The sequence below is a fragment of the Trachemys scripta genome, chromosome 18 (assembly GCF_013100865.1).
Source record: "Trachemys scripta elegans isolate TJP31775 chromosome 18, CAS_Tse_1.0, whole genome shotgun sequence".
Classification (NCBI taxonomy): Eukaryota; Metazoa; Chordata; order Testudines; family Emydidae; genus Trachemys; species Trachemys scripta.
The window spans coordinates 1,954,186-1,981,371 of NC_048315.1; the positions used below are offsets into that span (position 1 = coordinate 1,954,186).

At 55.0% G+C, this 27,186-nt stretch overlaps 1 protein-coding gene across 21 annotated transcripts in view; it reads right to left on the reverse strand.

Annotated features, from left to right (window-relative positions):
- Window positions 1–27,186, reverse strand: part of MYO18A (myosin XVIIIA) — a 108,678-nt gene that overhangs the window by 75,391 nt on the left and 6,101 nt on the right. For 2 of the 21 annotated variants that reach the window (XM_034752545.1, XM_034752539.1), the window contains exons 1-2: window positions 4,976–5,054; window positions 5–84 (exon numbers count right to left, since the gene is read on the reverse strand). The exons of 16 other annotated variants lie outside the window; for them this stretch is intronic. In XM_034752545.1, the coding sequence (XP_034608436.1) occupies window positions 5–43 (39 nt within the window). In that variant the 5' untranslated portion in view covers window positions 44–84; window positions 4,976–5,054. Of the gene's footprint in view, window positions 1–4; window positions 85–4,975; window positions 5,081–5,248; window positions 5,268–27,186 lie in introns of those variants that run through there. 3 more of the 21 variants (XM_034752540.1, XM_034752541.1, XM_034752548.1) reach the window with 3 other exon arrangements.

Below are 27,186 nucleotides of genomic sequence, written 5' to 3' on the forward strand. Positions count from 1 at the left end.
TTCCCTTTTGTTCCCAGAATGCAAACCGTGAAGAAAAGGCCATGGCGATGTCACATGGAGCTGGAACCGGGACAGCTACCCTGACTGGGAGGAAGAAAGAGGAAAGGTGAAACTTACATTAAAGCGATGACCTTGCTTCTTCCATTCAGCAGGGGTGCTGGGCTATGCCTGGGATGCATACGGGGGTAAGACAGGGAAAGGGGGAAGCCCTCCAAGGAAATTTCAAATAATGAATTCTGTAAAATGAGAGTTATTACAAGACGAAGGCATGAGAGCAGAGCCGGACTGAATGCTCTGCAAATGGGGAGAACAGCCAGTCAGAGAACCAAACTTCAGCCATGTCTCCAGACAGCAGCTCACAGCACAGACTCTATTGGGAGATACATTTTCTTCTGTTTTCCTGTTAATTAGCTAAAAGCTGCTCCTGCCCTTGCTATTTTCAGCACCAGCTTTACAGGAGAACAGCATCACAAGACAAGCAGCCGGCTAGTAAAACAGACAGACAGAGCCCCAGTCGTCAGGGCTCCCAGCAGGAACCCCAGCACTCACAGGCATATCTACCCCGAGGAGTTACTGGGATTTAAGCGGCAACTATACGTAAAACATAAACATAATACAGAGCTATACAAAGTGCCCCAATTACGCCCTCTAGGACTAGGGCAGGGTCACTGCTTCCCCTCCTGACTTGAGGGGAGAGGCGCACACCCTGCCAACTCTTACATACAGTTCTGGCCTTTGGCAAAGAGGAGAAATTGTGCAGTGTAAAATAGAGATCTCAGCAATTACACTGGCTACACAGCGGTAAGGCAAATTACTGAGGATACAACTCAGCCCAGAGTCCAGCAGCTCAAGAAAGTCTGGCTGCTCCGGTGCCTGGAGAGGAAACAAGCTTCCTAGCTAAACTACGCCCTTTCCTATTTATCACTAACATGTGGCACCGTAAGCGTGCACAGAGCTACGCCTGCCCCAGAGAACTCCCAGTACCAAGCAACACAATGGAGCGAACACACAGAGTCACTCTCGTTGATTTAAATTAAATTAAATTAATGGAGATATCCCATCTCCTAGAACTGGAAGGGACCTTGAAAGGTCATCAAGTCCAGCCCCCTGCCTTCACTAGCAGGACCAAGTACTGATTTTGCCCCAGATCCCTAAGTGGCCCCCTCAAGGATTGAACTCACAACCCTGGGTTTAGCAGGCCAATGCTCAAACCACTGAGCTATCCCTCCCCCCGCAGCTGATAACATGCAGCCATGCCGTACAGCACTGGGGACTGCCAGGAGCTATACGAGTCCTGACAAGGAAACCTCTGCAGCCCACCTCTCCATTCACACGGCAAGAACGGAAAACAACAATGGAGTGAACTCGTGCCGACATTTTGCCCCACGTGGGTGTGGCTAGAAGCTGAAAGGCTCAGCCAGCCTGCCTGACGGATGGAGACGTGGGAGGTGCTGGGCTCCAGCAGAGATGAGCAGGGACCACATCGCATGGATCAGTGGAGGGGTTGGTTGGACCTGCATGTGGTGGAATTGTTAGACCGCAGAGCGAGGCTCAGAGCCCAGCAGGGCAGGAGCGCACAAGTGACAGCTCAGCGGGTCGCCGCCAGCAGAAACCTGGTGAGCCGAATACAGAGGCCTCCTGGCATCTACCACAGCCTCCATTGGCACAAACTGTCCTCGGCTGCCCGTCCATCATCACGGCACCGTCAGCTAGAGCCAGGCTGTGCAGAAATCAGCTCTCTGGGGGACAGGTGGGGTGCCGGCCTGTCCCTTAGGCGTTCCAATCTTGTCTAGCCTGGGAGAACCCAAGTGAGTGCAGAACTAGTGAAAGGAAAGGGGACGCTCCAGCCACCACGAGGGAAAGGGACTTTCCCAGGTTTACCCCTCTCTGTTAACTCCTGTTTAACGCCAGTGCCCCAGGCCCCCCTGGAGAATGGATTTCATCACTTCCATCCCTTCGGCTGAGCTCGTGAACTCAGGCCCCCAGGAACCCTCTAGCAGCAGCAGCAGGCTGCACACATCCCACTTTTAAAAGCACAAACCAAGCAGATTTATTAAGCTTTCCAGTCGTTCCATACCCTCTCCTCAGGCCTCAAGCCACGAGAGAGAGAGAGAGAGATAGGCAGAGCAGAGGGCACCCTGTTGGGCAGCGGTGCCTTTGCCCCGTCCCCCAGGAGCATGCTACACTGCGCTACCCCCTGGCGGATTCAGAGAACAGCCTTGCCTCCAGCACGCCTTGTGGGGTACGCAGTCGCCCTCCTGCCCATGACAGGAGAGGCCAGGCAGACGGGAAGGTCCTGAAGATCGCTTCCCCCAAACAAATCCAGTGGGCCCCACTGGATCCTGTCTGAGCTGCGCTCTGGCCACTGTGACTCAGAGAAACAGAACAGGGCTCTCACCCTGCTAGTCTGTGAGCAACTCAGGGGCTCAACAGGGCGTAGGCAGGGAGGGAGGTTTAAATCCATTCAAACCCAAACGCTGGGCTGGCACCAGCTGGGGGGCCGCCCTGCCCCAGCTCCCTGCAGGGGAAGCCTTTCCCAGCCGAAGCTCTCCGGCGCCGGGGCTGAAGATAGCACTGAAATCCCCGTGGAAAGTGCGTTTCACAGGCGCGCTCACTCATTCTCAGCCCGAGGGAATGGAACGGCCCCACAGGCCCTGCCCCAGGCTGCTCCGTGCCTCCCCAGCAAGCCCAGCGTAGCCTCTCCGGGGGAGGCTGCCAGACCGCTCCGGAGACGTGCAGCCAGAAAACAGGCACAGCCTGGGCGGCAGCAGGACAAGCTCCCCACCCCAACATGCCTCAGCCCTGCCCCGCAGCAAAGCCTCTGGAGTGAGGGGACCGGCCCCTGCCCGCCCCTCTGCCGAGAAGAGCCACAAGGGTCATTCCAATGAGCTTGCCTGGGACACTTGGGTGACATGGGCACTTGGCCCACTAAGGAACCCACCAGAGGGCAGCTGACGATATCCTTTGGTCACTGCCGGATCCGGACTGGTGACTAGCAATGACAGATACCCCACAGCCCCCTGAGCCAGTGGCATGAGCTAGCAAACTCCAGGGAGGAGGGACCTTGTCCCACTGGGCGCCCCTCCCCTCTCCAGCTGGCCCCACACCATTTACGGCGTGTCAGTGCTGCTGGCTGCCAAGGCCCAGATGCCCAGGATTTCAGTGAGCCCAAACAGGGTGATGAGCGGCTTGGGGACGGCCCAGCTCCTGGGGAATGACTGCGTGAGGGCTGCAGCAGGCTGGCCAGGCAGGCACGATCCGCCCAGACCCCTGTACGTAGGGCTCAGATCAGGTGGTGGGAGGGAATCCCTTTGGGGAAGTGAGCTGCTCCCTCCCCTCCCGGAATCTGACCTTGTTACACTTGTCAAAACTCTGACCACAAATTTGGAGGCAGAGGCCTCTGTCTGGTTTCCTGCTTCCGGCTCCGTCAGATAGTCCCTGTATGAGACCAGCTCTGTCCCAGAGGGGAGCCTCCCCCCAGAACCCCAGCCAAGCAGAACCCCAGCCAAGCACTGAGTTATCCAGGGGGTCTCCCTCTCACACAAGACCAGCACACCCCAGCTTCACTACTCAACCGACCCTGGACAGCAGGGACAAAAGGGCCACAGCTGGCAACGGGGACACCAGCAGGCTGCGTCCCGGCTCCTGGCTGGCATGTGGCTGCCGTTAGCCTTGTGCCAGTGCTGGGCAGTCCCACTCCCCAGCCTTGGCCCGGCCAGCAGCAGTTCCCCCACAGCCCCACAGCAGCAGGGCTACATGCAGGCAGGTACTGCTGCTGCCCCTCGGCACAGCCGGCGTCCCTGCTAATGCACCCGCCTTGGAAACCGGTTTCCTTATACACAACCGTGAAAGCCACAGAGATCCTGACAGGCTTTCCGCACTCCAGAGCTCGTGCCACAGAAAACTGGCCCCTCTAAGCCGCTTTTTATCCTCCTGCACTCGACTGGTCTCCAGTTCTCCCACCTCTCCTTTGATCTGTACGTGATGATTTGCTCGGTTCCACTTCGCTTTGACAGGGCCAGTGCTCAGACTGCTCAGTTAGCGCCCCCGGACACAGCGAGCGAAGGGTTCTGCATGGGTCTGCTCTTAACGAGACTGATCCCGCAGGCACCAGACCGCTCCTGACGGGGCGGAAAAGGCTCCAGGCTGGTCCTTTACCAAGCAAAGCTTTAAGCCAGGGCAGTCAGTAGGTGGACCGGAGCCAAAGCCAGACCTCCAGACACTTTTGAACTGACTGCAAAATCTTGTTATTTACTTTTATTATTATTATTTTCTCTGGAGTCTGGACCTCGTCCAAAGATAACTGCTTACCCCAGCTTAAGCCAACGCTGCGATCCAGAGGGGAATTGAGTGATGCCCAAGAATGAACTCCCCAGCACCCAGACACCAGGGTGGTGGGCGCACAGCAACGCCCCAGGCCGGGGAAATCCCTGCAGTGGGAGCAGTTGTACTCAGCTCCCAGCCAACGAAGCCTCACTCACTGGCGGCGCCAAGGCACCTTCCCCGGAGTGCTGAGTGGCACTGCAATGCCACTGGGAAGTGCCCAAGAGGCTGCCCCAGGAGCCCTCCCAGCTCCAGGCGTTTGCTCAGGTGCCAGCGTTAGCAAACTCCCCGCGAAGGCTTCTCTAGACGTTAGCAAGTCTGTCAGAGTCACCAGGATGGTTAACCAGGGCTCTCCTACGGGGCCCACGCTCCCCGCTCTGCGGGCAGGAGCCGGCCGCACTCTCAGCAGGCCACAAGGGAAATCACACCTCATCCCCAAGGGCCCCTGCAAAGCCTGGATGCCCGCTAGACTGAGCCATGGCAGGGCAAATGACTGGGAAACATCAGCACGTCTCCAATACACTCTGGGCAGCATCTAAAAATAGGCCAGCCTTACAATGGTGGCCTGCTGGCCCCCGGCGAGCCGAGAGCGCTCCACCTCTGAGCTGTGGGCGCGCGCCAGGCACTCCGAGCGAGGGGAAGGAGCCCTTACCTGGAGAGCCTTCTACCTTACCAGTGAGCTGGGGCCGGGGCCCTGGCAGCGCCCGAGAGGAGAGTGCTGAGCAGGCAGCCAGGCAGGGCGTCCGTGCAAAGAGAGCGAGCGTAACACGATAGGTAAGCCAAGTGTCAGTTCCCCAGCGCTGCAGCCGGAGGCACAGGGACAGCTGGGCAGATACAGCCACCCTAAAAATAGCCAAAGAATGCAAGGCAGAGTGCAAGCCTGCCCTGCTCCCTGTCGCCAGCCCCCACCCCCAGTCCCACTCGCCTTTGCCTGGCCTTTGAATGCACACATGGGAAGAGCTGCACCGCTGGGGTAAAGGGCCTCGCTGCAGGGAGAGGAAGTGATGTGGGCGTCTGGCAGCCGGGCTGCTAAACGCTGCTCTGCGGAAGGAAACCCTCCTCCAAGGGGAGCGTGGCCGCCGCAAGCACCTCACCCCCCACGCTGCCAGCTACACAGGGGAACCGGGGCTGGACACCGCACCTGGCCCTGCAGAACAGCCTCTGGACACAGGCTCGTGTGACAGGGAAGCAAGATAACCCCCCCACAAGGGGGTCCAGAGTCCTCCTGAGCTGAGCCCTCTACGGCTCGGGCGGGGACAGCCCCACTGGTTTCCACAGGCTGTGCCCGCGCCAGCGACTGCGTCCTGCTCCAGGCCCTGTGCCATGGCGGGTGGTAGAAGGAAGACAAGCAGCAAAGGGAGGAGCCTGGTGTGCAGGCCCGACACAGGCGACAGGGAGTGTACACAGAGCACAAATAACCCCTCTGCGGAGCAGACAGGAAACAGGACGGGAGGAGCAGCAGAAATGCAGCCGTGCTCCCCAGGTGGCCGCTTGCTCTCCTGGCAGCCAGAGCTCCTGGGGAGCCAGCGGCTCAGGGAAGGGATAACCCTGTGTGTGTCTCTCCAGATTCAGGGGAAGAGTGTGCTCCAAGCAGCCAGGCTGGGTTCCTTCTTAAAAAGCTTCCCCTGGCTGCAGCTCTGCCGCCCACCACACCCTCTAACTGCTCAGCCTAGGGGGCAGTGATCAGAGCCTGTGTTAGCGCCACCACCAGGGAGACACACTGAGGAAGACATTCCCGCACACAAGGCCAGTGTCTTTCACACTATGGATTCACACACACTCCTGGGGCTCAAGGTGCTAAACACCGGTGTCCCCCAGCCTGGCTCACTGGGGTACCCGCAAGCAAGGCTTCCAGATCCAGCTAGTTCACAGGGTATGGGCTCTCTGGATGCCTTTCCCAAACGGATGCCCGTACACATTCCAGCGGAAATCCGGAGGGGTCCATATGTAGGACTGTCACAGAGAAACCCATTTCAGGCCCAACATTTGGTCTGCATTGGTAAAACACTTGACAAAGCCTCATATGAATAGAAACAGTACCCTGACATTTTACATGTGCAGTGAAATATTTACACAGGGTGGGAGAGGACGGGGGAAGTTAACTCTTGTCCCCCCTGAATCCAATCCCAAGAGCACAGGAACCAGCCATGGAAACCACGGCAGAATGGCCTGGTTTGGATTTATGGCCTGAGCACAGGGAAACGGAGTGAGCAGGCGGTATCTAGGGGGAGAAGCCGACCAGAGCATCTCTACTCTGCTCTCCCCGGGGGGCTGGTAGCAAACTGGAAGGACCCCACGTCTCAGTGCTAGGGGGTAGGACAGGACCACCTGGCGAGAGTCCAGTAAGCCCATGGTGTTTGCCAGGGAGACAGCCTGGGTGTTTGGGACCTGCCAAGGAGAGGGGGCCAGGATCACAGAGTCCCCAGCAGGGGAGAGAAGGTGGCAGTGCTAATCTATCTGGCCTGGGTGGGAATAACATGGTGCAGCAGCTCCCAAGCGTGCAAGTACCCCTGTGAGCAGCGCCAGCACGTGGAGGGCAGCGCACACGAAGGCACAAAAACAATCTCCCACTTGTTTTAAGCGGGAGGCCTTAGCCTTTCAAAACCCGCTGTGTCCAGCAGATGGCGCAGGCCTCCCGCTCCCAGCTGGCCGCGCTCTGCACGAGCGCCCTTCACTAGCCGTGACAGGTTCGTGCAAGGCTCACAGATTTGCTGTGGTGAGAGCACCACCCACTCCTGGAAAAGCAGAAGCGCCCGGATGACTTGCGGAGCACGAGCCCGGCTCTGGAGCACTTCCCCTCAGGGAGACGGGGTGTGGGGGGGACAGGTTGCTGCGAAAGCAAAGCCACTGGAGCTGAACTGTGCAGCTGAGCCCTGGTGCGGACACAGAAAAGCAAGGTCCTGACGGCTCAGTCGCTAATGACCCCTTGGTCCTTTCCCCACGGGGTGGGCACCCCCAGCACTCTGGCCAAAGCCCAGTCGGAGCGACTGCCTCCAGCCATGCTGCAGCTTCACGTCCCGCTCAGAGCTGTCCTGTAACGCTCCGTGTTAAACATCTACTGCATTTCGCTTTCAGAGGGGGCTGCTGTCAGCAGCAGATGCAATACTGCATAGCTGGCTTAGCCAAAACTCCCACTCCAGCCAAGTGGGCCAGAGGACCCCCAGGACACAGGGCCAGACACAGAGCTTGCAGAGGCTTCAGGATCCTTCAGGAGGAAATGTCACGTATGAGCATGTTCTCACTACAGAAACCAGGAGGCCATCAGAAAACACCCAGAGAACCCTCCTGTTTGCTCCAGGAGGCACGTCAGGCTGTCTCTAGGGGCCACCAATAGCCCCGGGGCCATTCCTAATCCTGCAGTACCCTCATTCTAGTCCTGGGCCCCCACCCAGCTTTGCCAATGCCCCATATTTGCTGGCATGTCCCCAGATTACACAGAGCCTTTGAAAGGGGCTTCCCTCTGCGGTCCTGCACTCAGTGAGCCCTGAGCTTGGTGGCACGTCTCCTGTATAACATCTGGGGGGCAGTCCATGAAGAACCGCAGCCCGCAACGCCTGAGGCCGTGACACCCAAGACAAGAAAGCCTGTGAGAAGAGCGATCTGGCTGGGAGAGCAAACCATGAGTTAATGGCCCTACACTGAATTGCCCTGTGTCCCAGGCCAGAGTTACACACCCCCGCCACAGCCAGCAGGCCTCCATTGTCGTTTGTTCCTAATGAGCGCTAATTAGCAGTAGCTGGGTTAACCCGCCTGTCTGCCAAGCAGCGAGACAGTTGCATGTTCCACAGGCAGCCAGCACTCCCCCAGCCCCAGACACCAGAGTGGCAGGGAGAGGTCAGAGCCCGGAGCAGCTATGGGACAGAGAAGGACCAGCACTTCCCACCGCGCCATCTAGTCACTCGGGTGGAGAAGGAGGGGCGTGGTGCTGCATTCTCCCACCAGGCACCTCCATTTGCTTATCCCTCCCCACATTCCCCTGCGCTCCCCCAAGGCCGCAGGATCATGCTGGGATCCTTAGCGTCTCAGCAGCAGAGGGGAGGGCAGGACGGGCCATGCTGCAGAACCCCAGGGGTTACATTTGGCCCCCCCATCCTAGAGGGGAAAAGCAGAGAAGGGAGCATCAGGGCGGGTCCATGGTGCCTTAGCAGCATCCCCTCCAGCCCTCAGAGGGAAGGCACCCTTCTGGGATTGGGGGCTCCCCGTCCCCAGGTTCAGAAATATGCCTGAACTGCAGCCCAGAGCTGGGCCCGCAAACCCAGGTCATTCTCACTGGCTCTCTCCCCACCCACACCAGCCAAGTCGACAGTAAAGCGGCTTTTGCTGCAAAGCTCGGAGATCATACAACCGTGTCCATGGCAACAGACGGGAATAGGGCCCTGAGAAGATGAATGAGAACTGGGGGTTTCCTCCCACCTACTCCAATGCTTGCCAGAAGGGGGGCAGGACAAACCACGGCACACGAATGGCACAGGCCAAGAGATGGGGTAGCCCTGGGCAAACTCTCAGCCCACAGGCAGCAATGCCCTGGGGTGTGTCGTGCAACCCCACAGCTGAGGATGGGCCACCAGAATGCCAAGCTGCCCAGCCTGCTATGCAGGGCGCATGGAGGCTCCAAGGGGCCTCGCTGGCCCCCTGCTGCTGAAACCCACCTTCGCCGTGGGCCTAGGGAGAGTCCCCCTCAGGCAGCACACTGCAGGTTCCTGCCGCCCCTGCAGCCAGCATGGCCCAGGTGCTATGCGAGGGACCCACTCGCATTTGGCACTGCAAGAAGTTCAATACCTGCCGTAAAACTAAGACACCCAGGGCGGGGAGGTCTGTCAAGGTGCAGGGTCAGGCCCGGGACGGCTGCAAAGGCAGAGCCCATCTCCCTGGGAACGGCGGAGGGAGCCGCCTGCCCTCCCCCTTCCAAGCCCCCAGCGCAGTGGCCAGCAGTGGAGTCAGGCTCCGGTTCGGGAGGGCGGCTGGAGCACACTGCAGTCGGGTTTTTGCTTTCCAGTCAGAGGCAGCCTGGAGCCCCCCAAAGGAGCGTTTCAAAAGGGCGCATACGTCACCACCCAGCCCCACACACGCAGCGCGCCCCGTTCTGCTGGTCCTAAGGAACACTGCAGCATGGCATTGGGGGACCCGGCAGCCTAGGAGCTAACAGGCCAGCTGCAATGGGCAGCAATGACTGCAGCAATGCACTTGTTTCCCGGGGAAGGAACCAGCACCGCTCAGATGCCAGGAGACAGAAGCAGCTGGCACCCGGTTAGACCTGTTTGCCGGCAGGCTGTGTGCAGGCCTGAGGAGATCCCAGCTCACCCGGCCACACTGGCTTCCCATGGCCAGGATCCACGGGCACCAGGCTTAGGTGAAGAGACAGGGCTGGGGGCTTTCAGAGCAATACCCCGCCTTCTCCATCCCCCACTGCAAGAGGTGTGCACAGAGCTCAAGAAATACAGCGGGTCCCGGTAGCCCAGACGGGGGATCTGCTCGCAGATCAAAGAAATGTGCTTGGGTTGGCACAACAAACAGGCCCGAAAGGAGTGGTTAGCTGCAGTCCACACCAATACACCACGAGTGGGGAGGAGACTCTTCCTCACACTGGAGAGCAGACACCAGCACTTCAGCTGGCACTAAGCCACCTGCTCGTTTCTCCCCCAAAGCCTCCGCTGCGGATTGCACCTTCCATTGAGAGCATGTGCTGTCCCCAGGCAATCTGAGGGGCTGCCCGAGAGGCTTGCACTGCCCCTCGTCCGTTCAGCACACAAACAGCTGCCTAGGCGGGGCGGGATGTTCCAGGGTGGTGGCCGGCAGCTCCCTCCCCTCAGAGCAGCACAGCACTGGGGGCAGCGGGGCGAACTTCCCCTGCGCTCCCTGGCCTGCAGCCCCCATAGGCCTGACTGCGAACCCAGAGGGACGGCTAAGCTCACACTCACAAACAGCAGCTGCTGAATCAGAACCACTTAGCCCAGCCACCTGCCTTCAGCGCCGATTCCTGCATGGGTGCTTCAGAGTCATTGCACACTGCTGTTCACAGGGCAAGGGGCGGGTTCCCTCCTGACCACTGCAGTGGCAAACTGGGCCCTGAAGCAGGAGGTTTGACCACCTCTATCCTTAGCCCGGTAGCTGAAAAGCTCCAAGTATTGTTAATGCTCACAGCAGGGAATGAAAGCCTCCCCCACGGCACATGTGAGGCTTTCGCTTATCAGCAGGACGCTCCCTTCTCAGAACAGGCTAACAAGGAGCTGCAAGGCCAAGTGCCCCTGTGCCCAGGGAGGATGAGGGACTTGGCGCAGCCTGTGGGCTCCAGAAATGGACAGGAACAGACGTCAGGTAAAGGCTAGCACCCGCTGCCGAATGGGGTGCTCCAGCACCGGGCCAGCACTGGGGTTTAAGGCACTGCCAGGCATTTCCTTCCAGTGTTTATGGGAAAGAGCTCTGTGTTGCAGGTTTGTCCTTGAGAACCAGGCACTTCCCTGCCACGGCGACCGTCCCAGGAGAGCCACGTGTGCTGCAAAGGGGAGAGGGAGGCACAGGAAGCATGTAAGTGGCTCAGTGCCCCGGGGGGCTGCGGAAGGGAACAAGCAAGCTCTCCCCCCCCCCCAGAGTCACAAGGAGGGGCAGAGAGGGGCAACGGGCAGACACAAACTGGAGGAAAGGCACTTTGATAGCACAATGAGGGGCCCTGGAGAATGAGGGGGACAGGAGAGGAGTGAGGGCAGAGTGATGGTGGAGATCGCAGGAGCCAGGGGGAGGGAGGTTGGAGAGTCTCCAGAGAGCTACCAACAGCCCCATCCCAGAGCTCCTCCCTCCCCAGAAGCCAGGCTCCCCACTGAGGTCCTTGCCCTCACAACTTCCTCTCCCTCCAGCTGAGATCTCTTCCTGCTGCTAAGAAGTCCGGGCAGGGCACACTCAAGGCATTCCAGGTCGCAGGCAGAGGGACAAGCACCCCGAGAGGCTGCATTCCAGACCCCCAGGACTCGAGACAATGTGCATGCAGATTCCTGCTCAGCCCCCAGGGATGGACAGAGGGAGCCAAATCACTCAGCAGCAAAGGCAATTCCCAAGCGTTTGGGGTGTCCTGGAAAGCAGGACTTGGGGGACGGGGGGCAGCGGTTGGGGAGCAGCATGCAGAAATCCAGGAAGCTCTCTGCCTGGCTCCCTCAGCCAGCCACAGCTCAAGGGAAATGCGAGAGGAAGCGGTTCCTTCCTTGGGCATCATCATTAGCACTTCCTACCAGGCCAGCCCGGCCATTCTTCAACAAGCAATTCCCTCTCTTCCCCTCTAGCACATGTGTGCAGCCACCAGCTGCCCCTGGGTAGGCCTGGACACCAATGCATGTAAGCATGCCAGCCAGCTATCCACGCCTGCAAGGAAGTTATTGCATCAGACATTTTCTCAGCATAGCCAAATCCCCTGGGAAGGTCTGGCCAGTCACTGGGCTGGAAGTACTCGCTGGATCAAGCTCCAGCAGAGCTGCGATGGAAAGAAACAAGCCAGACTCAAGCTGTGTGCAGGGTCTTGGCCTGGAGTTCAGTGCACTGGGAAGACCAGGCCAATGTTCGGAGCGGAGCAGTTCCAAGATTTCATCAGCCCGATGAGGACACTGGCCTGTTTTGCCCCACTCTTGGCTGCTGCTCTCCTTAGAGAATGAGACATTTTGCTACAGCAGTGAACGGTGGAGACACAGTCCATGTGGCAGTGTGAAGCACCAGGACTGGAGAATACCCTAGTACATTTCTGAGGGTCTTTGGCAAAGATTCATCGTCTGAGTGACACCAAATTCCCTTAAGGAGCAAGAAAGGGTTTGTGGCCCCAGCTCAGAGGACATCTAACTGCTGTTGGAGCACAGGGCCCTGGGATCGGCTTGACTGCTGCAGTTCATCCCCACCACTCTTCCCTTGCCGAGGTCTTTAGATCATTTACCATCCAATGACGCTGACCATAGCACTCCCACAGCTTGTGGCCCGAGAGTTCAGGACATTTCATATTCTCCTGACTGGCTCAGGATTTATCTCTGCAGCTGGTTGGCTGCTGACCAGAAACCCCAAGGGACAAATTACGGGTAACCACAGACGACTGTGGAAGAGAATACCCTGAAACCAGGCCTCTGCCATTTGCTGGCCAATATTAACACTAGGATTTGCCAGAGCCTTCCAAAGGGCCGCCTTTGCCCATACTCTGCTCAGCAGGAGAGTTTGTTCTAAGCTGGTGAGAAAGGCGCCCTCCTCGACCTGTGTGCAACAGAGCCTGGCCCCAAGCAATGGGACAATGCCCAAATCTGGGGCTCCTGGCTACAAACATTCCCTCCCATGTCCTCTTCCTCTTCACTGGGACCAGCATGCCAGGTGGTAGGGCAGTGAAGGCTGGGCTCTGGCCTAGGCAGAGAGAAACATGACCCAGCCCCAGATCTGAACTCCCCTGAGCTCTGGGGAAGGTCACAGCCAGAAGCCCAGCAGGCCTCACAGAGCTGTTAGGGCTCCCTACTCCTAGCCCCCCAGACCTTCGCAAGGAAGGCATCTCTCACACCTACCCCCAGGCCGTGACCTGGAATAAGCCAGGTCCACGTTCCTTGGCTGGAGGGAGAGTGACCACGACATGGGCAGGTGGTGGTGGAAATCTAGGGCAGTGCAGGAGAAGTTTCCCAGATCAGAAAGGGCTGGGAGGACACACGTTGAGATGAGTTATTAGCAGAAAGATCAAGGCCATTTCGCGTCCATTGGGGAGCCCTAGGCTAGCCAGGATACGGTCAATGCACAGGAATTTTTGCACATAAACATTTCCATGTCCCAGCCGGTGGCTATACCTCCCTCTGCCAAGGGGAGGAGAAAGACCAGAACTGAGCAGCCACAGAGCAGGGCTCTCCAAATCCTACAGCCCACAGAGCGTGGGGCAGCAGACTCACAAGGCCTGAACACTGGAAAGTGATGCACGGCTCAGGAATGTGGGGGCGGCTGCAGCCAGGAGGTGCCTAGGGCGATGGGAGCCGGGGCAGGGAGACCGAGCAGAGTCTAGTGTGCCAATCCCATCTGGTGACTCTGCCGGGGTTGCAGGCCATGAGCCCTGATCTCCCGCTGGAATACGGGAGACTGGAAGTGGGGCTATCCTCCCCTTGCTCAGTCACTGGGGAATCCCACCAGCTATTGCAGGGAGACAGTTCTCCCCCTCTGCAGTGAGCAGAACAGTTCTCAGACAATGACTGCCCAGCCCAAAGAGGGGGAGTTCTCTTGCCGGGGGGTCTCTGCCACACAGAACACCACAGCCTGCTCTGGGCAGCTCACCGGGCCCGTGGCCAGGCTGACAGAAAGCAGGAAGTTTTCCGGATGGCAGCTGCTGGGACACGCTGTTTTTCAGAGGATTAGCTTGGAGGCCAATGGTGCTGACAACAGCTCTCTAGCCCCCACAGCAGGATCCCCTGCCCGACTCCAGATGCACACTGCCTTCCCCTGCCATGTTCCACCAAGGCTTCCCACGCAGCCGGGCTGACTCCCAGGTGCAGCCATTTTATTGTGGGGCTGGGGAGGAGGTTTGCTCTGCAATTTAAGGATTCCTCCTCTGATCACCCAGAGTCTCCAGGGCCGTACAGCACCGACGAGGGCAGGAAGAGGCTCCGGGAAAGCGGCCCCGGGGGTCCCTCATCAGATGGGACTGACCTATTGGAGCAGGATCAACTGCAGAACCAGAGCCACAGGGAGTCCCCCACGGGATCCATCCCCCTCACTCAGGTCTCGTCACTCCACTCGGGGCCCTGCACAGGGCCAAATCCACAGCAATCCCACACAAAGCGTCCTCTCTCCCCATTAAAGCGTTCTGTTCCTTCACACTCCGGGGCGGGGATGGCAGAAGGCAGCTGGCATGGTGCGGTCAGGGGTGACGTGGGTCTCAGCCTGTAGCATCTGGACTCGCCCTTGTGCCACACTCCCTTAGGGCAATTCCCTCCATTCTTTGGAAACAGGGGCAGCCCTAGGGCCCCTGCTACCTTGGTGCAGCTAACTGTGCTTGGCCCTGCATGACAGATTCAGCTGCACCCCGACACGGGCTTCGACCCACTAGGGACACAGCACAGAGCAGGGCAAGCGAAGCACTGGCCAGATCAATCGCCTCCCCCGCAGGCACGGCAGACACACATTGCTTCCATGCCAGGGCGGGCGTCAGGCAGATGGAGCTCCGCATCCAGTGTCCTTGCTACAAAGACAAGGCAATTCATTCCCAAGAGCAAGTCAGCGGGCTGCAGATGCTGCAGCAGAAGAAACACATGCCAGGGCAGCGGAATCACTCTCTCCTCAACATGAGGGACCACACATTGGTTCCTGACTCTGCCGTGCTGCCACAGCACCTCCCGCTGCCCCGGCAGAGTGGGGAGCGAATCCCACGCAGATGGAGTGCCGCAAGGTAGTAGCAACCCTCACTGCTGTGGGGACATTGGAGCAGCAGAGGGGGCTGGCAGGGACTAAGGGACGTCTGCGAGGTTTAGGTGGAGGGCAGCTGGGAAGAAGACGGGTACAATGGTAAGAGTGCCGGAGCGCAGCAGAGCAGGGGACAGTCTGGAGAAGAGAGAAACCAAGTGGGGCAGGGCAGCCACGTGACGCGAAGAGAGCTGCAGTGGGACAGGGAGGCTGTTACCTCCTCCCAGGCACTGTACAGGAGCCCAGCACACACACCACTCAATCCTTTGGCACCTCTCCTCTCCGCCAGGGCTCAGAAGGCCGACAGCCCAGCCTGCCCACGCAGAGGGTTGCCAGGAAGCAGAGAATGGCTCTGACCCGGCCGGGTGTCGGGGGACGCTGGGAACAAGCAGAGGGCTGCAAAGAGACTGGATCCCCCCGCCCCCCCGGTTCTGTGCTCCGGAATGCCACTCTCAGCAGCTCAGCCTCTCCCTTGGGCCCCTGCTCACAACCAGGATTTCTGCTCCACCAGCAGATTCCTCTCATTCCTCCTCAGAGCCTTTCGGAGCAACTGCAGCAGAGACCACCCTAGCCCAGCAGCTGGAGACAGCTCCCCACCCTTCCTCAGCACCACCCTGCCACCCCTCGCCCCAAAGCCCCCAGCCCAGTGGGCTGCAGCCCTGACCTCAGCCCCACCAACGCCCAAGGCCTATCACAAGTGTAGTCACTCCTGGGTGGGACGTAGGAGCACACAGGAGCCACGGTCTAGGCAGGGAACTGGGGCTTTGGAGTGGCTCTGTGCCACTAGGGAGCTGGAGACACAGAGCTTACTGGGAGGCAGCTGGGCCAGCCGGAAGCAGGCTAGGGAACTGACCCAATCACGCTGGGAATGAGTCACTGGCCTATAGGATATCATTGTCACAGAGCCCTGAATGGCATGGACCACTCCATCCCACCAGCCTGCTCCCTTTCATGGGGCGGGGGGAGCCACAGCCCATCGCAGACCCGCTCCGAAGCTATGAGAACCATTTGCCTAAGGGAGGCCGTGACTTACCCCATGGCTTGGGACACTTCCAGCTAGGCAGGGACGGGATGACCAAGGCAGGGAGGGACAATCCTGCCCTGGCTCCCAGGAGCTGGCCTGGAGGGACAGAGCAGGGCTTTCCCCTCTCCTCTGGAGACCCACTTTCAGTCCTGCTCAGTTATCACCAGGACGAGGCCCCTCCTCCCATCACTCCTCACCTGCTGCTTCTAAAACATAGCAGAGCAGCCACTCCACCACCTGCCCCTTCCTTCGCTGCCATCGCCAGCAAGGTTCCCCTGCCCTACACCCAGCAACGTGGGATCCAGGCAGCTTGAATGGTGGCTGAACAGGGAGAGAAATTACAAACTTTCCTTGGAGAAATACAAAAAAAAAACCCAAAGTGTCTCCAGGATAATTGGAGCCAGGGAAAAATCCAGAGTATTTCCTGTGTCTCCTGCAACCTCTATTTCAATAGAGCAATACAGGCCAAGCCAAGGGCTACAAGTGGGGTCTGCAGCGAGCACTGTAATCAGAGAAAGCCCCCTTCCCCCAGCCCTTCTTTTAGCTCCTAACTGCCTCAGCTCTGGGGTTGTGCGTTCAACAAGCCACATCAGACCAGACATTCCCTGCCTAATGCTGAGATGTGGTCCCCATGGGCAGCGCTTGGCACCAGGAAGACAGGGAAGTCAGTGGGCTCTCAAGGAGAGAGTACAACTTGGCACCTCTGGCCAGCTAATGCACAGCCAGACTCTACAGTGATACGTTTCACAGTGCAGAGATGGGAAATCTCAGCAGTGCACCCCAAGAAGGTAGGAAGTGAGGGACTCCCAGAAATCTTCCTCTGGAGTGGGAGACGGCTGATCTGACCTCTGAGCAGAGCACAAGCACCATGTGCACATCTGATGGTGCAGCGAGAGATGACTCCAGAGATAGCGATGTGTGGGGGCACTCAGGGCTCTGCTGGCGCAAACACTGAATATTTGTGGTCTCTCTGAAGTAATGTAGTGCTCTGGGGCGTCGCTGGAATATTTCTGCCCCTGCCAGAAGAGAACTGTGCATACCTGCTACTTACCAGAAGAATTTAAATGGTAAATAAACAAATACAAACTTGGAGCAGAGCCAGCCTGTCAGAAGAGGCCAGGGGTGAACTTTGGGCGTGAGGGGCTCTCTGCTCAGGGGCCCTGGTGCATTGCATTACAGCACCCAAAAGGGCGTCTCCAGCAACGGCGCTGCACATTCCTCCCAGCGACGCAGACATATGCCCTGCTCTGCCGCCAGTCGCTCGGATTTCAGCTGCTCTCATTAGCACTGTAAACACGGCTGCCCCGGAAGTCAGGCTGACAAATCAACCTAGCACAAAGGGTTTGAGACAAATCTAGAAAGCAGCCCTAGACCTGCCAATCACTCACTGCACCATCCACATGACACAGACAGGATGAAGGACATGGGGACAGTGCAGCTGGGCCCCTCTAGTCACAGGTCAGCAGCAACGCTGTTCAACATGTGGGTTCTCAGTCCAGTTCCCAAGAGACATCACAAAATACCACAGTCGGCACTAACTAGCCTCCCTGCTGGAAGCTTCCACTGAAAAGGCAGCGGATGAATGGGTCTCAGAGACTGAACTGGGAGGTGTTGCCAATACAGAGAAGGACCAGGATATCATACAGGAAGATTTGGATGACCTTGTAAACTGGAGTAATAGTAATAGGATGAAATTTAACAGTGAAAAGTGCAAGGTCATGCATTTAGGGATTAATAACAAGAATTTTTGTTATAAGCTGGGGACGCATCAGTTGGAAGTAACAGAGGAGGAGAAGGACCTCAGAGTATTGGTTGATCACAGGAGGATTATGAGCTGCCAATGTGATATGGCCATGAAAAAAGCTAATGCGGTCTTGGGATGCATCAGGCGAGGTATTTCCAGTAGAGATAAGGAGGTGTTAGTACCGTTATACAAGGCACTGGTGAGACCTCATCTGGAATACTGTGTGCCGTTCTGGTCTCCCATGTTTAAGAAGGATGAATTCAAACTGGAACAGGTACAGAGAAGGGCTACTAGGATAATCCGAGGAATGGAAAACCTGTCTTATGAAAGGAGACTCAAAGAGCTTGGCTTGTTTAGCCTAACCAAAAGAAGGCTGAGGGGAGATATATTTATAGAGAGCAATCATATCAGAGGGATAAATACCAGGGAGGGAGAGGAATTATTTCAGCTCAATACCAATGTGGACACAAGAACAAATGGATATAAACTGGCCATCAGGAAGTTTAGACTTGAAATTAGACAAAGGTTTCTAACCATCAGAGGAGTGAAGGTCTGGAGCAGCCTTCCAAGGGGAGCAGTGGAGGCAAACCACAAGCATCTGAGGGAACAATTGTTCGGGTCTGTAAAACATTATCTCTTCCAACATTGCTCCTGCCCTGCTGTCACTTCCCAGAAGAAACACAAGCCTTCCTACCAAAAAGAAGTGGGCTCCAGGTGGGGCTGGCCACACAGCCATGTGTGCTCAGAGAGTGCCCAGGATCAACGCTTACAGAGACCCTACACAGCTCACCTCTCGGCCACCCCACAACTGACCAGCTGCTGCCACAAATGCCAGGCACCGCAACTTAAGAGGCATTGTAAATGAGGGGCCTGAGAGGCCCATGGCATCCCGCTCTGCGTGCTTCCCTACTGCAAAACGGGGAGGTTTCTAAAGCAATGGCCAAAATATGTAGATCATTTCCTGTTTCCAAAAAATGGATCATTTTTATTTAAATTAAGAACAGAAACATTCCTTGCAGCTTTGCGGGGCCTTGGGGAGAGCACGGGCCTCTCTGCAGCAGGTCTGCACCTTGAACGGCTCTGGCCGAGCAGTCAGACATGAGCGGTGCTCCGGGGTTTCTCCCCGGAGAGCGTCACAGAGCCGCCCCTGCCCCAGGAGGGCCTGCAACAAGGCAGCAGCGTTTCACTGCAAACAGCCATTTCGTGACCAGGGCTGAACACGCTCAACTTCACCCTGATTTCACAAGAGCCACTCCAGAGGCGAAATCCTCGTCCCAGCACAATGTCTTTCTCACAAGCAGCAAAGGCACCAGCTTTACCAGAACAGGCCCTGAGTGCGAGAAGGTAATCCAGCCCCCCACCCCGATCGCGTCATTCCTGCAAGGTGTCATAGCTGCCCACACACTGAGTGCAGGCGCAGCCCTCATGCCCCAGGCAGGAACCCGTGAGCCAGTACTGCTTTGGGAGTCACCGGCTCTGTGCTCCCAATGGCTTTGGCTTGCAGAGGATTAGAACAGTCACAGCGCTGTCTGCAGGGGGAGAGCCGCAGCATCTTCTTTAGGCCCATGATGCCAGAAACTCCTGAGTACCCAGGTTTAAAGACCCTCTTTACAGCAACTCCCCTCAAAAGCAGTTCTGCATGGCAAGGCTACATCCAGGCATGGCAAGTCCCACATGGAACCCCCCATCTACTGCCACCCTCCTGTGCAAGTGGGCAGGATGAGCAGGAGGGAGACTGAGGGCGTGGGACACTGCTCATGTGGAGCAGAGCACAGCAGGCAGACAGTGAAGCTCTCAGCTCCCCCCTCTTCCTTTTGTGTCATTAAACTCAGCTATTCTGTACTCTAGCTATGGAAAGCCAACAATTAGCACAGGCTTGTACATATCCTCTCTCTTCGTACATAGCCCCGTCGCCACAGCATGTGAGCATCTCTATCCTCCCAGCACCCCGAGTAAGGGAGTGCTGTTAACCCCACATGGGGAACTGAGGCACACAGAGGAAGGGACAGACTTGCCCAAGGTAACCTAGGGAGGAGGGGACTGAACCCAGGACTCCCAAGTCCCAGGCCAGCACCCTAACCCTGGACCATCCTGCCTCTCTTCTTGAGCTAGTCTATGGGTAACCATACCGCTAACCCGTGCAGGAGGGTCTCTGTGCCTTGTGAGCACAGTGACTGGATGGGGTGCATGCTGTGGTAACGAACTAGGCCATAATTCTGACGGCTGCTCATTACCCTCAGGTTTGATCTGCAGAAGTGTTCAGCAGCCCCCGGAGCTCACTGCATGTTGATATTTCCACCGTTAGGGACCCCACTCCCTGTCTCACGCATGGCATCTTTCAGCTGTCCTGAGCTTTCATGTGCAGACTGTGTGTGTCACAGGGAAAGCGGCATCAGCAAACAACCCTGCTGCTAACAAGCTGTCTCCCGAAGGATGGGACAATGCTCGGAGTGCCGACGACATTCTGTTACTGCGTGCACTCAGAAGAGCCCACAGAGTGAAGGAAGTTTAGACTTGAAATTAGATGAAGGTTTCTAACCATCAGAGGAGTGAAGCTCTGGAACAGCCTTCCAAGGGGAGCAGTGGGGGCAAAAGACATATCTGGCTTCAAGACTAAGCTTGATACGTTTATGGAGGGGATGGTATGATGGGATAGCCTAGTTTTGGCAATTAATTGATCTTTGACTATTAGCAATAAATATGCCCAATGGCCTGTGATGCGATGTTAGATGGGGTGGGATCTGAGTTACTACAGAGAATTCTTTCCTGGCTGTCTGGCTGGTGAGCCTTGCCCACATGCTCAGGGTTTAGCTGATCGCCATATTTGGGGTCGGGAAGGAATTTTCCTCCAGGGCAGATTGGCAGAGACCCTGGGGGGGGGAGTGGTTCACCTTCCTCTGCAGCGTGGGGCACAGGTCACTTGCTGGAGGATTCTCTGCACCTTGAAGTCTTTGCCATGATTTGAGGACTTCAACAGCTCGGACATCAGTTAGAGGTTTGATACATTCTGTGGCCTGCGTTGGGCAGTAGGTCAGACTAGACAATCATGATGGTCCCTTCTGACCTTGAAGTCTATGACTCTATGGCAGTCTGTTTGCTTTGTCAGCCTATCTATTCCTGGGAGACCCTGCAGGCAGTCCTGAACAGCCGAGCACAGTTCAGAGCTGAACCCCGATGCCCATCTCACTGCGGGGCGTGGAGGAGAGCGGGAAATCCATCACTCCATCTGGGTGAAACATTCTGAGCTGGTGGGGTGATGAGGAGGACGTAATCCCCTCTTCCAGGGCAAACCCCTGCCTCTGCTGTCCCCATTACAAGAACCGGGGGGGAGGAGAGAAGAGGTCATATCTTTCATTGGACCAGCTTCTGCTGGCCAGAGAGACAAGCTTTCAAGCTACACACAGAGCTTTTCTGCAGGGCTGGGAAATGTGCTCAGAGCGTCTCAGCTAAATACAAGGTACAAATCGTTTAGCATAAGTAGCGACACTCTGGGTACATTTCTCAGCCCTGCAGAAGAACTCTGTGTAGCTGGAAGGCTCGTCTCGTACACCAGCAGAAGCAGGTCCAATGAGAGATATTCCCTCACCCCTGTGTCTCTCTCTATCCTGGTACTGACACGGCTACCACGCCCCCCAGCACAAGCAGCAGGAATTGGGAATGGAGTCCCCCAAAGCACTTTCACACACTTGTGATTGCACAGCCAGATGCAGCAAGGAGCTCTGAAACTCCACCTCTCTCCTCCCACTTCCAGGCCCAGAGTCTCAAACCCGCAGCATGCTCCCCCGTCACAGCCGGGGCTCCTTACACCACTACTTCTCTCCAGCTCTCCGGGCAAAGCACCCTAACCCTAACCCCAGAGACTCTCCCGTTGCTCCCCAGTTTCCACGTGGCATTGGCTCTCCCATTCAGAGTCGAGAATTTCTTGGACATGCCTTCCAGCCCCTTAAGAGTGCAGAGCCGGGCCCCTGCTCCAGGAGTTCTCTGGTGAGACACTCCGTGCTCCTGATGACTGGGTGTCCAAGCAAATAGGTGCCGTGAGACCTTCGCTGCCCAAAGGACATCCATGCAGCTCTCCCAGAGTGAGCGGTCACCTTTGCCGTCTTGGCTTCCTCAGCTGAAGAACCCACAAGATCCATTCCAAGGGTTTATTCGGGGCACCAGCCACGGATTCCGAGCTCTCCTCTCTCCAGCGGGCAGGAAGAGATCCCAGCCCATTACAGGTCTCCTCAGACCCAGCCAACAAAGCCAGTTAAAAACAGCAGCTGTGACACTGTATTCTAGTGACTATCATCAACGAACCTGCACAAAACAAGGGCTTCCGCCCTTTCCGGAGGCGGGGACACATTCCGAACTACAAAGGGAATGAAAACCTCAGACCTAAGCTGCCTTCTCTCTCAATAGAAACAGCAACAAAGAGTTATGAAAACACCAGAGTTACGAACTGACTAGTCAACCACGCATCTAATCTGGAACCACAAGTATGCAATCAGGCAGCAGCAGAGACAAAAATAAAAGCAAATATAGTACAGTACTGTGCTAAACATCAATAAAGGGAAAGTTTACAAACAGATTTGACAAGGAAAGAAACTTTCTGTGCTGGTTTCATTTAAATTATGATGGTTAAAAGCAGCATTTTTCTTCTGCATAGTAAAGGAAAATAGAAAGGAGCATAAACTCTGGCAAATGAAGTGTACAAATATACTTAGGAAGGACAAAAAAGAATTTGAAGAACAGCTAGCTAAAGACTAAAAAGTAATAGCAAAAAACATTTTTAAGTACATTAGAAGCCAGCTAAACAACCAGTTTGGCCACTGGACAATCGAGGTGCTAAAGGAGCACTCAAGGATGATAAGGCCACAGCAGAGAAACTAAATGAATTCTTTGCATTGGCCTTTGCGGATCAGGATGTGAGGGAAGATTCCCAAACCTGAGACATTCTTTTTAGGTGACAAATCTGAGGAGCTGTCCCAGATTGAGGTGTCATTAGAGGAGGTTTTGGAACAAATTGATAAACTAAACAGTAATAAGGCACCAGGACCAGATGGTATCACCCAAGAGTTCTGAAGGAACTCAAATGTGAAATTGCAGAACTACTAACTGTAGTTTGTAACCTATCATTTAAACCAGCTTCTGTACCACATGACTGGAGGATAGCTGATGTGACGCCAATTTTTAAAAATGGCTCCAGAGGTGATCCCAGCAATTACAGGCCGGTAAGCCTGACGTCAGTACCGGGCAAACTGGTTGAAACTATAGTCAAGAACAAAATTGTCAGACACATACATTAACATAATTTGTTGGGGAAGAGCCAACATGGTTTTTGTAAAGGGAAATCATGCCTCACCAATCTACTAGAATTCTTTGAGGGGGTCAACAAGCATGTGGACAAGGGGGATCCAGTGGATATAGTCTACTTAGACTTTCAGAAAGCCTTTGACAAGGTCCCTCACCAAAGGCTCTTAAGCAAAGTAAACTGTCATGGGATAAGAGGGAAGATCCTCACATGGATTGGTAACTGGTTAAAAGATAGGGGGGGAAAGGGTAAGAATAAATGATCAGTTTTCAGAATGGAGAGAAGTAAATAGTGGTGTCCCCCAGGGGTCTGTACTGGGACCAGTCCTATTCAACATATTCATAAATGATCTGGGAAAAGAGGTAAACAGTGAGGTGACAAAATTTGCAGATGATACGAAACTACTCAAGATAGCTAAGTCCCAGGCAGACTGCAAAGAGCTACAAAAGGATCTCACAAAACTGGATGACTGGGCAACAAAATGGCAGATGAAATTCAATGTTGATAAATGCAAAGTAATGCACGTTGGAAAACATCATCCCAACTATATATATAAAATGATGGGGTCTAATTTAGCTGTTACCACTCAAGAAAGATCTTGGAGTCATTGTGGATAGTTCTCTGAAAACATCCACTCAATGTGCAGTGGCAGTCAAAAAAGCGAACAAAATGTTGGGAATCCTTAAGAAAGGGATAGATAATAAGACAGAAAATATCATATTGCCTCTATATAAATCCATGGTACACCCACATCTTGAATACTAAATACAGATGTGGTTGCCCCATCTCAAAAAAGATATATTGGAATTGGAAAAGCTTCAGAAAAGGGCAATAAAAATTATTAGGGGTATGGAACGGCTGCCATATGAGGAGAGATTAATAAGACTGGGACTTTTCAGCTTGGAAAAGAGATGACTAAGGAGAGATATGATAGAGGTCTATGAAATCATGACTGGTATGGAGAAAGCAAATAAGGAAGTGTTATTTACTCCTCATAACATGAGAACTAGGGGTCACCAAATGAAATTAATAGGCAGCAGGTTTAAAACAAACAAAAGGACGTAGTTCTTAACACAAAGCACAGTCAACCTGTGGAACTTCTTGCCAGAGGATGCTGTAAAGGCCAAGACTATAAGAAGGTTCAAAAAAGAACTAGATAAGTTCATGGAGGATAGGTCCATCAATGACTATTAGCCAGGATGGGCAAGGATGGTGTCCCTAGCCTCTGTTTGCCAGAAGCTGGGAATGAGCGACGGGATGGATCACTTGAAGATTACCTGTCTGTTTATTCCCTCTGGGACACCTGGCACTGGCCACTGTTGGAAGACAGGATACTGGGCTAGATGGGCCTTTGGTCTGACCCAGTATGGCCATTCTTATGTAAAGTTTCAAAGCCGTATTAAGTCAATGTTCAGTAGTTAACTTTTGAAAGACCAACCATAACGTTTTGTTCAGAGTTACCAATGTTGCAAGAGACTTCTGATCAGTGCACCTGCTCTCTCCTGGTTCCTCTACAGCTTTGGGTGGCTTCCCTGGGTTCAGGGTTACATTCAACTGGCTGGATGTTCAGTATGCACTTCACCTGACTGCAGCTCTGCCCTGCCATTTATAGCAGCAAGGGGCTTTGGGGTCCTGTGATATTCAAAGCGCTGTCTAAACCTACGTTCTTATTAACACTGGACTAAACCTCTGGCTGGGTCTCTCCCTCCCTTCACTGGCTGGAGGCGGAAGTCATTTCTGACCCCAAGGCACACCAGTCATGCGCTGGGATAGCAGCAAGTGAAACGTTAACAGTGTAACCGCACTGCCTAGGAACAAACATCCTGACAGCAAACCAGCAGCCCAGGAATTTGGTGACGCCTCCAAGTTATTTCACCCTTTCTTGGCACTGGTCATGGGGAAAGGGTTTCCGAAGACAGGAACAGGACATACTTCAGAGACTAGCGATGCCAATAATGGTCTGTTCCCCAGAGTGGTGCGCCACATACATGATCCAACCAGCCAGCTAGATCTCTGGCAGCTCGAGGGCCAAAGGAAAGCACATGAGATGCAGGTATGTCAAAGAGGCAGCACAAGCCAGTAGCACCAGGACTCCTGAGCTCTGTTCCCAGCTTTGCTGCTGACTCGTTTTGCGACCTTGGGCAAGTCTGCGCCTCAGTTTCCCTGACCGTACATCAGGATAACACCACAGCTTCCTCTGGAAAGCACTGTGTGATCTAGGGATGTGAAGTGCTGTAACGAGCTAAGTATTGACAACAGCTGAGGATTAAAAGGTCTCCATACACAATGCACCCCAGCCTTTCAACTAGCTACACTCGGCCCACTAACCACTACACTACAGTTCACACATGAGATCCTCCTGCTGCTGTCACGGAGTCAATACCACACAGGGATGGCCAGGGTGATGGACTAACAGTTTTCTTTCCCACACAGGGCAGGTTCCCCAAGGACACATCTCAGTTCTCTGTTCAAAGTCAAAGTCAAGAGATGGTCCTTAGCTGCGAAGACTGACACTGTGAAACAGTCTTGTGTCCTCCATGTCCTTCTGCTCAGTTCTACCCCATTCCTCCCACATCACTTGGAGACAACATGGGCTTGTTCTCTTCTCTTTCGCCAGCCCTCCGGGAAGTTGGATGGTGATGCTGTGTTCTCGCTGCTGTGTTACACTGTAGCCACACTGGTGAGCAAGGGGTGCCAGCATTACTTGATTGTAAAGATAAATGCAGAAGGGAAACACTTGGTTTGAAGAATTGGAAAGAACTGTTTCAGCTTTGCAAATACATAAGGAAAAAAGTCATTCAAATTTCAGGCCTGCCAAATCAAGAGGGTTCTTCATGGGCCTTTCCACACCGGACTTTTAACTTCATTTGAAAGCTTGACATTTGCACCTGGGTTTAGCTCAGTTCCAGTTCAACAGGCTGCAAACAGGGTTTGGGTGGGCAGCATAAACCAGACCAAACTGCTTCAAGCCATTGCCAAGGTGGGAACACACAACACTGCAGGGAACTGCCCTCAGCTAGGCACTTACAGACAGGGAGAGAGAACTCAGCAGCAGACCTCCTGGTCTCCAGCCTACCTTAAACAAGGATACCCATGGGAAAGGCACTCACACGGCAAGCAGATGCAAAGGGTCTCCTCAAACCTTAGCTTTCACTGTATGTTACATGCTGAACTTACATTTTCAGCATCTGCTTTTTAACTTTTTATTGGAAAGCTACCTCAAGATGCTCATGCCATGTGAGCTCAGGTCAGAGCTCTAGCACTGGACAATTTCTCTCAGCAACCACAAATCTCTACACATCTTTAGCAGGCTCGGGCCATGACTTGGAGCAAAAGGCAAAGGAAGTGGGAAGAACAGTGTAACAGAGACAGCAAGAGCTTGTAAGGCTCGCTTCCCACCCCCAACCTCTCCAAAGAGGAGATGGAGACATTTCGACGCAGAAAGGTAATAGCTGCGATTCAGGACTGGCTCTGGAGAATGACTAGAACTCAGACGGTCAGACACAAAGCCCTAATGCGCTGGCCACTTACAGAGCTGCTGGAGGTGCTCGACAGACTCTGTGCTCCTGTGGAAATCTCGGAGATCTCGTGGCTGCCACAGACCGGCCACTTTCCCCCAGCAGCAAGCGTTGTGCGTTCAGATTCAGAATGCTCCACGACACAGACAAGGCACAGCAGCATACGGAAGAGCAGGGATTGCTCCTACCAGCAATGAGTAGGTCAAATCTGCTCATCTACGCTACAAACCCTCCTCTGAGGACATTGCCAGCAAAGTGTCATCAGCACAGAAGACAGCTATCCACAGCGCAGCAACCTGCTCCCCAAGACACACGCTATATCAGCACCACCACCCATCCTGACGTTGCCTCTTTCGTAATCAAACATGCACCTCTGGCTACAATGATCTGAAAGATTCCAATCAGCTTCCTTATGATTTTGAGAAGAGGTCAACATACCGAGAGAGACAGCTGGCGGGCAGGGGAAAGGGGTCCGCAACCATCAGAACTTTCCTGCAGCCTAAATATACAGGTGCCATGGGAGAGGAGGAAAAGGAAGCTAGACTCAAGGCATGGAGCCTTCACCAGCAGTCAGGGGAACTGCCAGCACGTGGGGACACATGTTACTGGCTTCTCAACAACTGCAGCTCCAGCTGCTCTGACAGGACCTGAGTCGCTCTTTATTTTCCAATTCAGCAGAACTCTAGCAAAATCAGTCTGAGTGCCTGGGCTGGTCTCCGCAGGCTGACCAGGAGGCTTCTGCAAGCATCACATTCAGCAAATACCTGCCAAACAACACAACTGCATCACACCGTGCGCTACAGCACAACCAGCAAACACAAGCAACGAGGTCCAACCTCTGTAGTCACTCGGGGTGGAATTCACCCCTCTGTGCACAGGGCCAGCACAACACCTA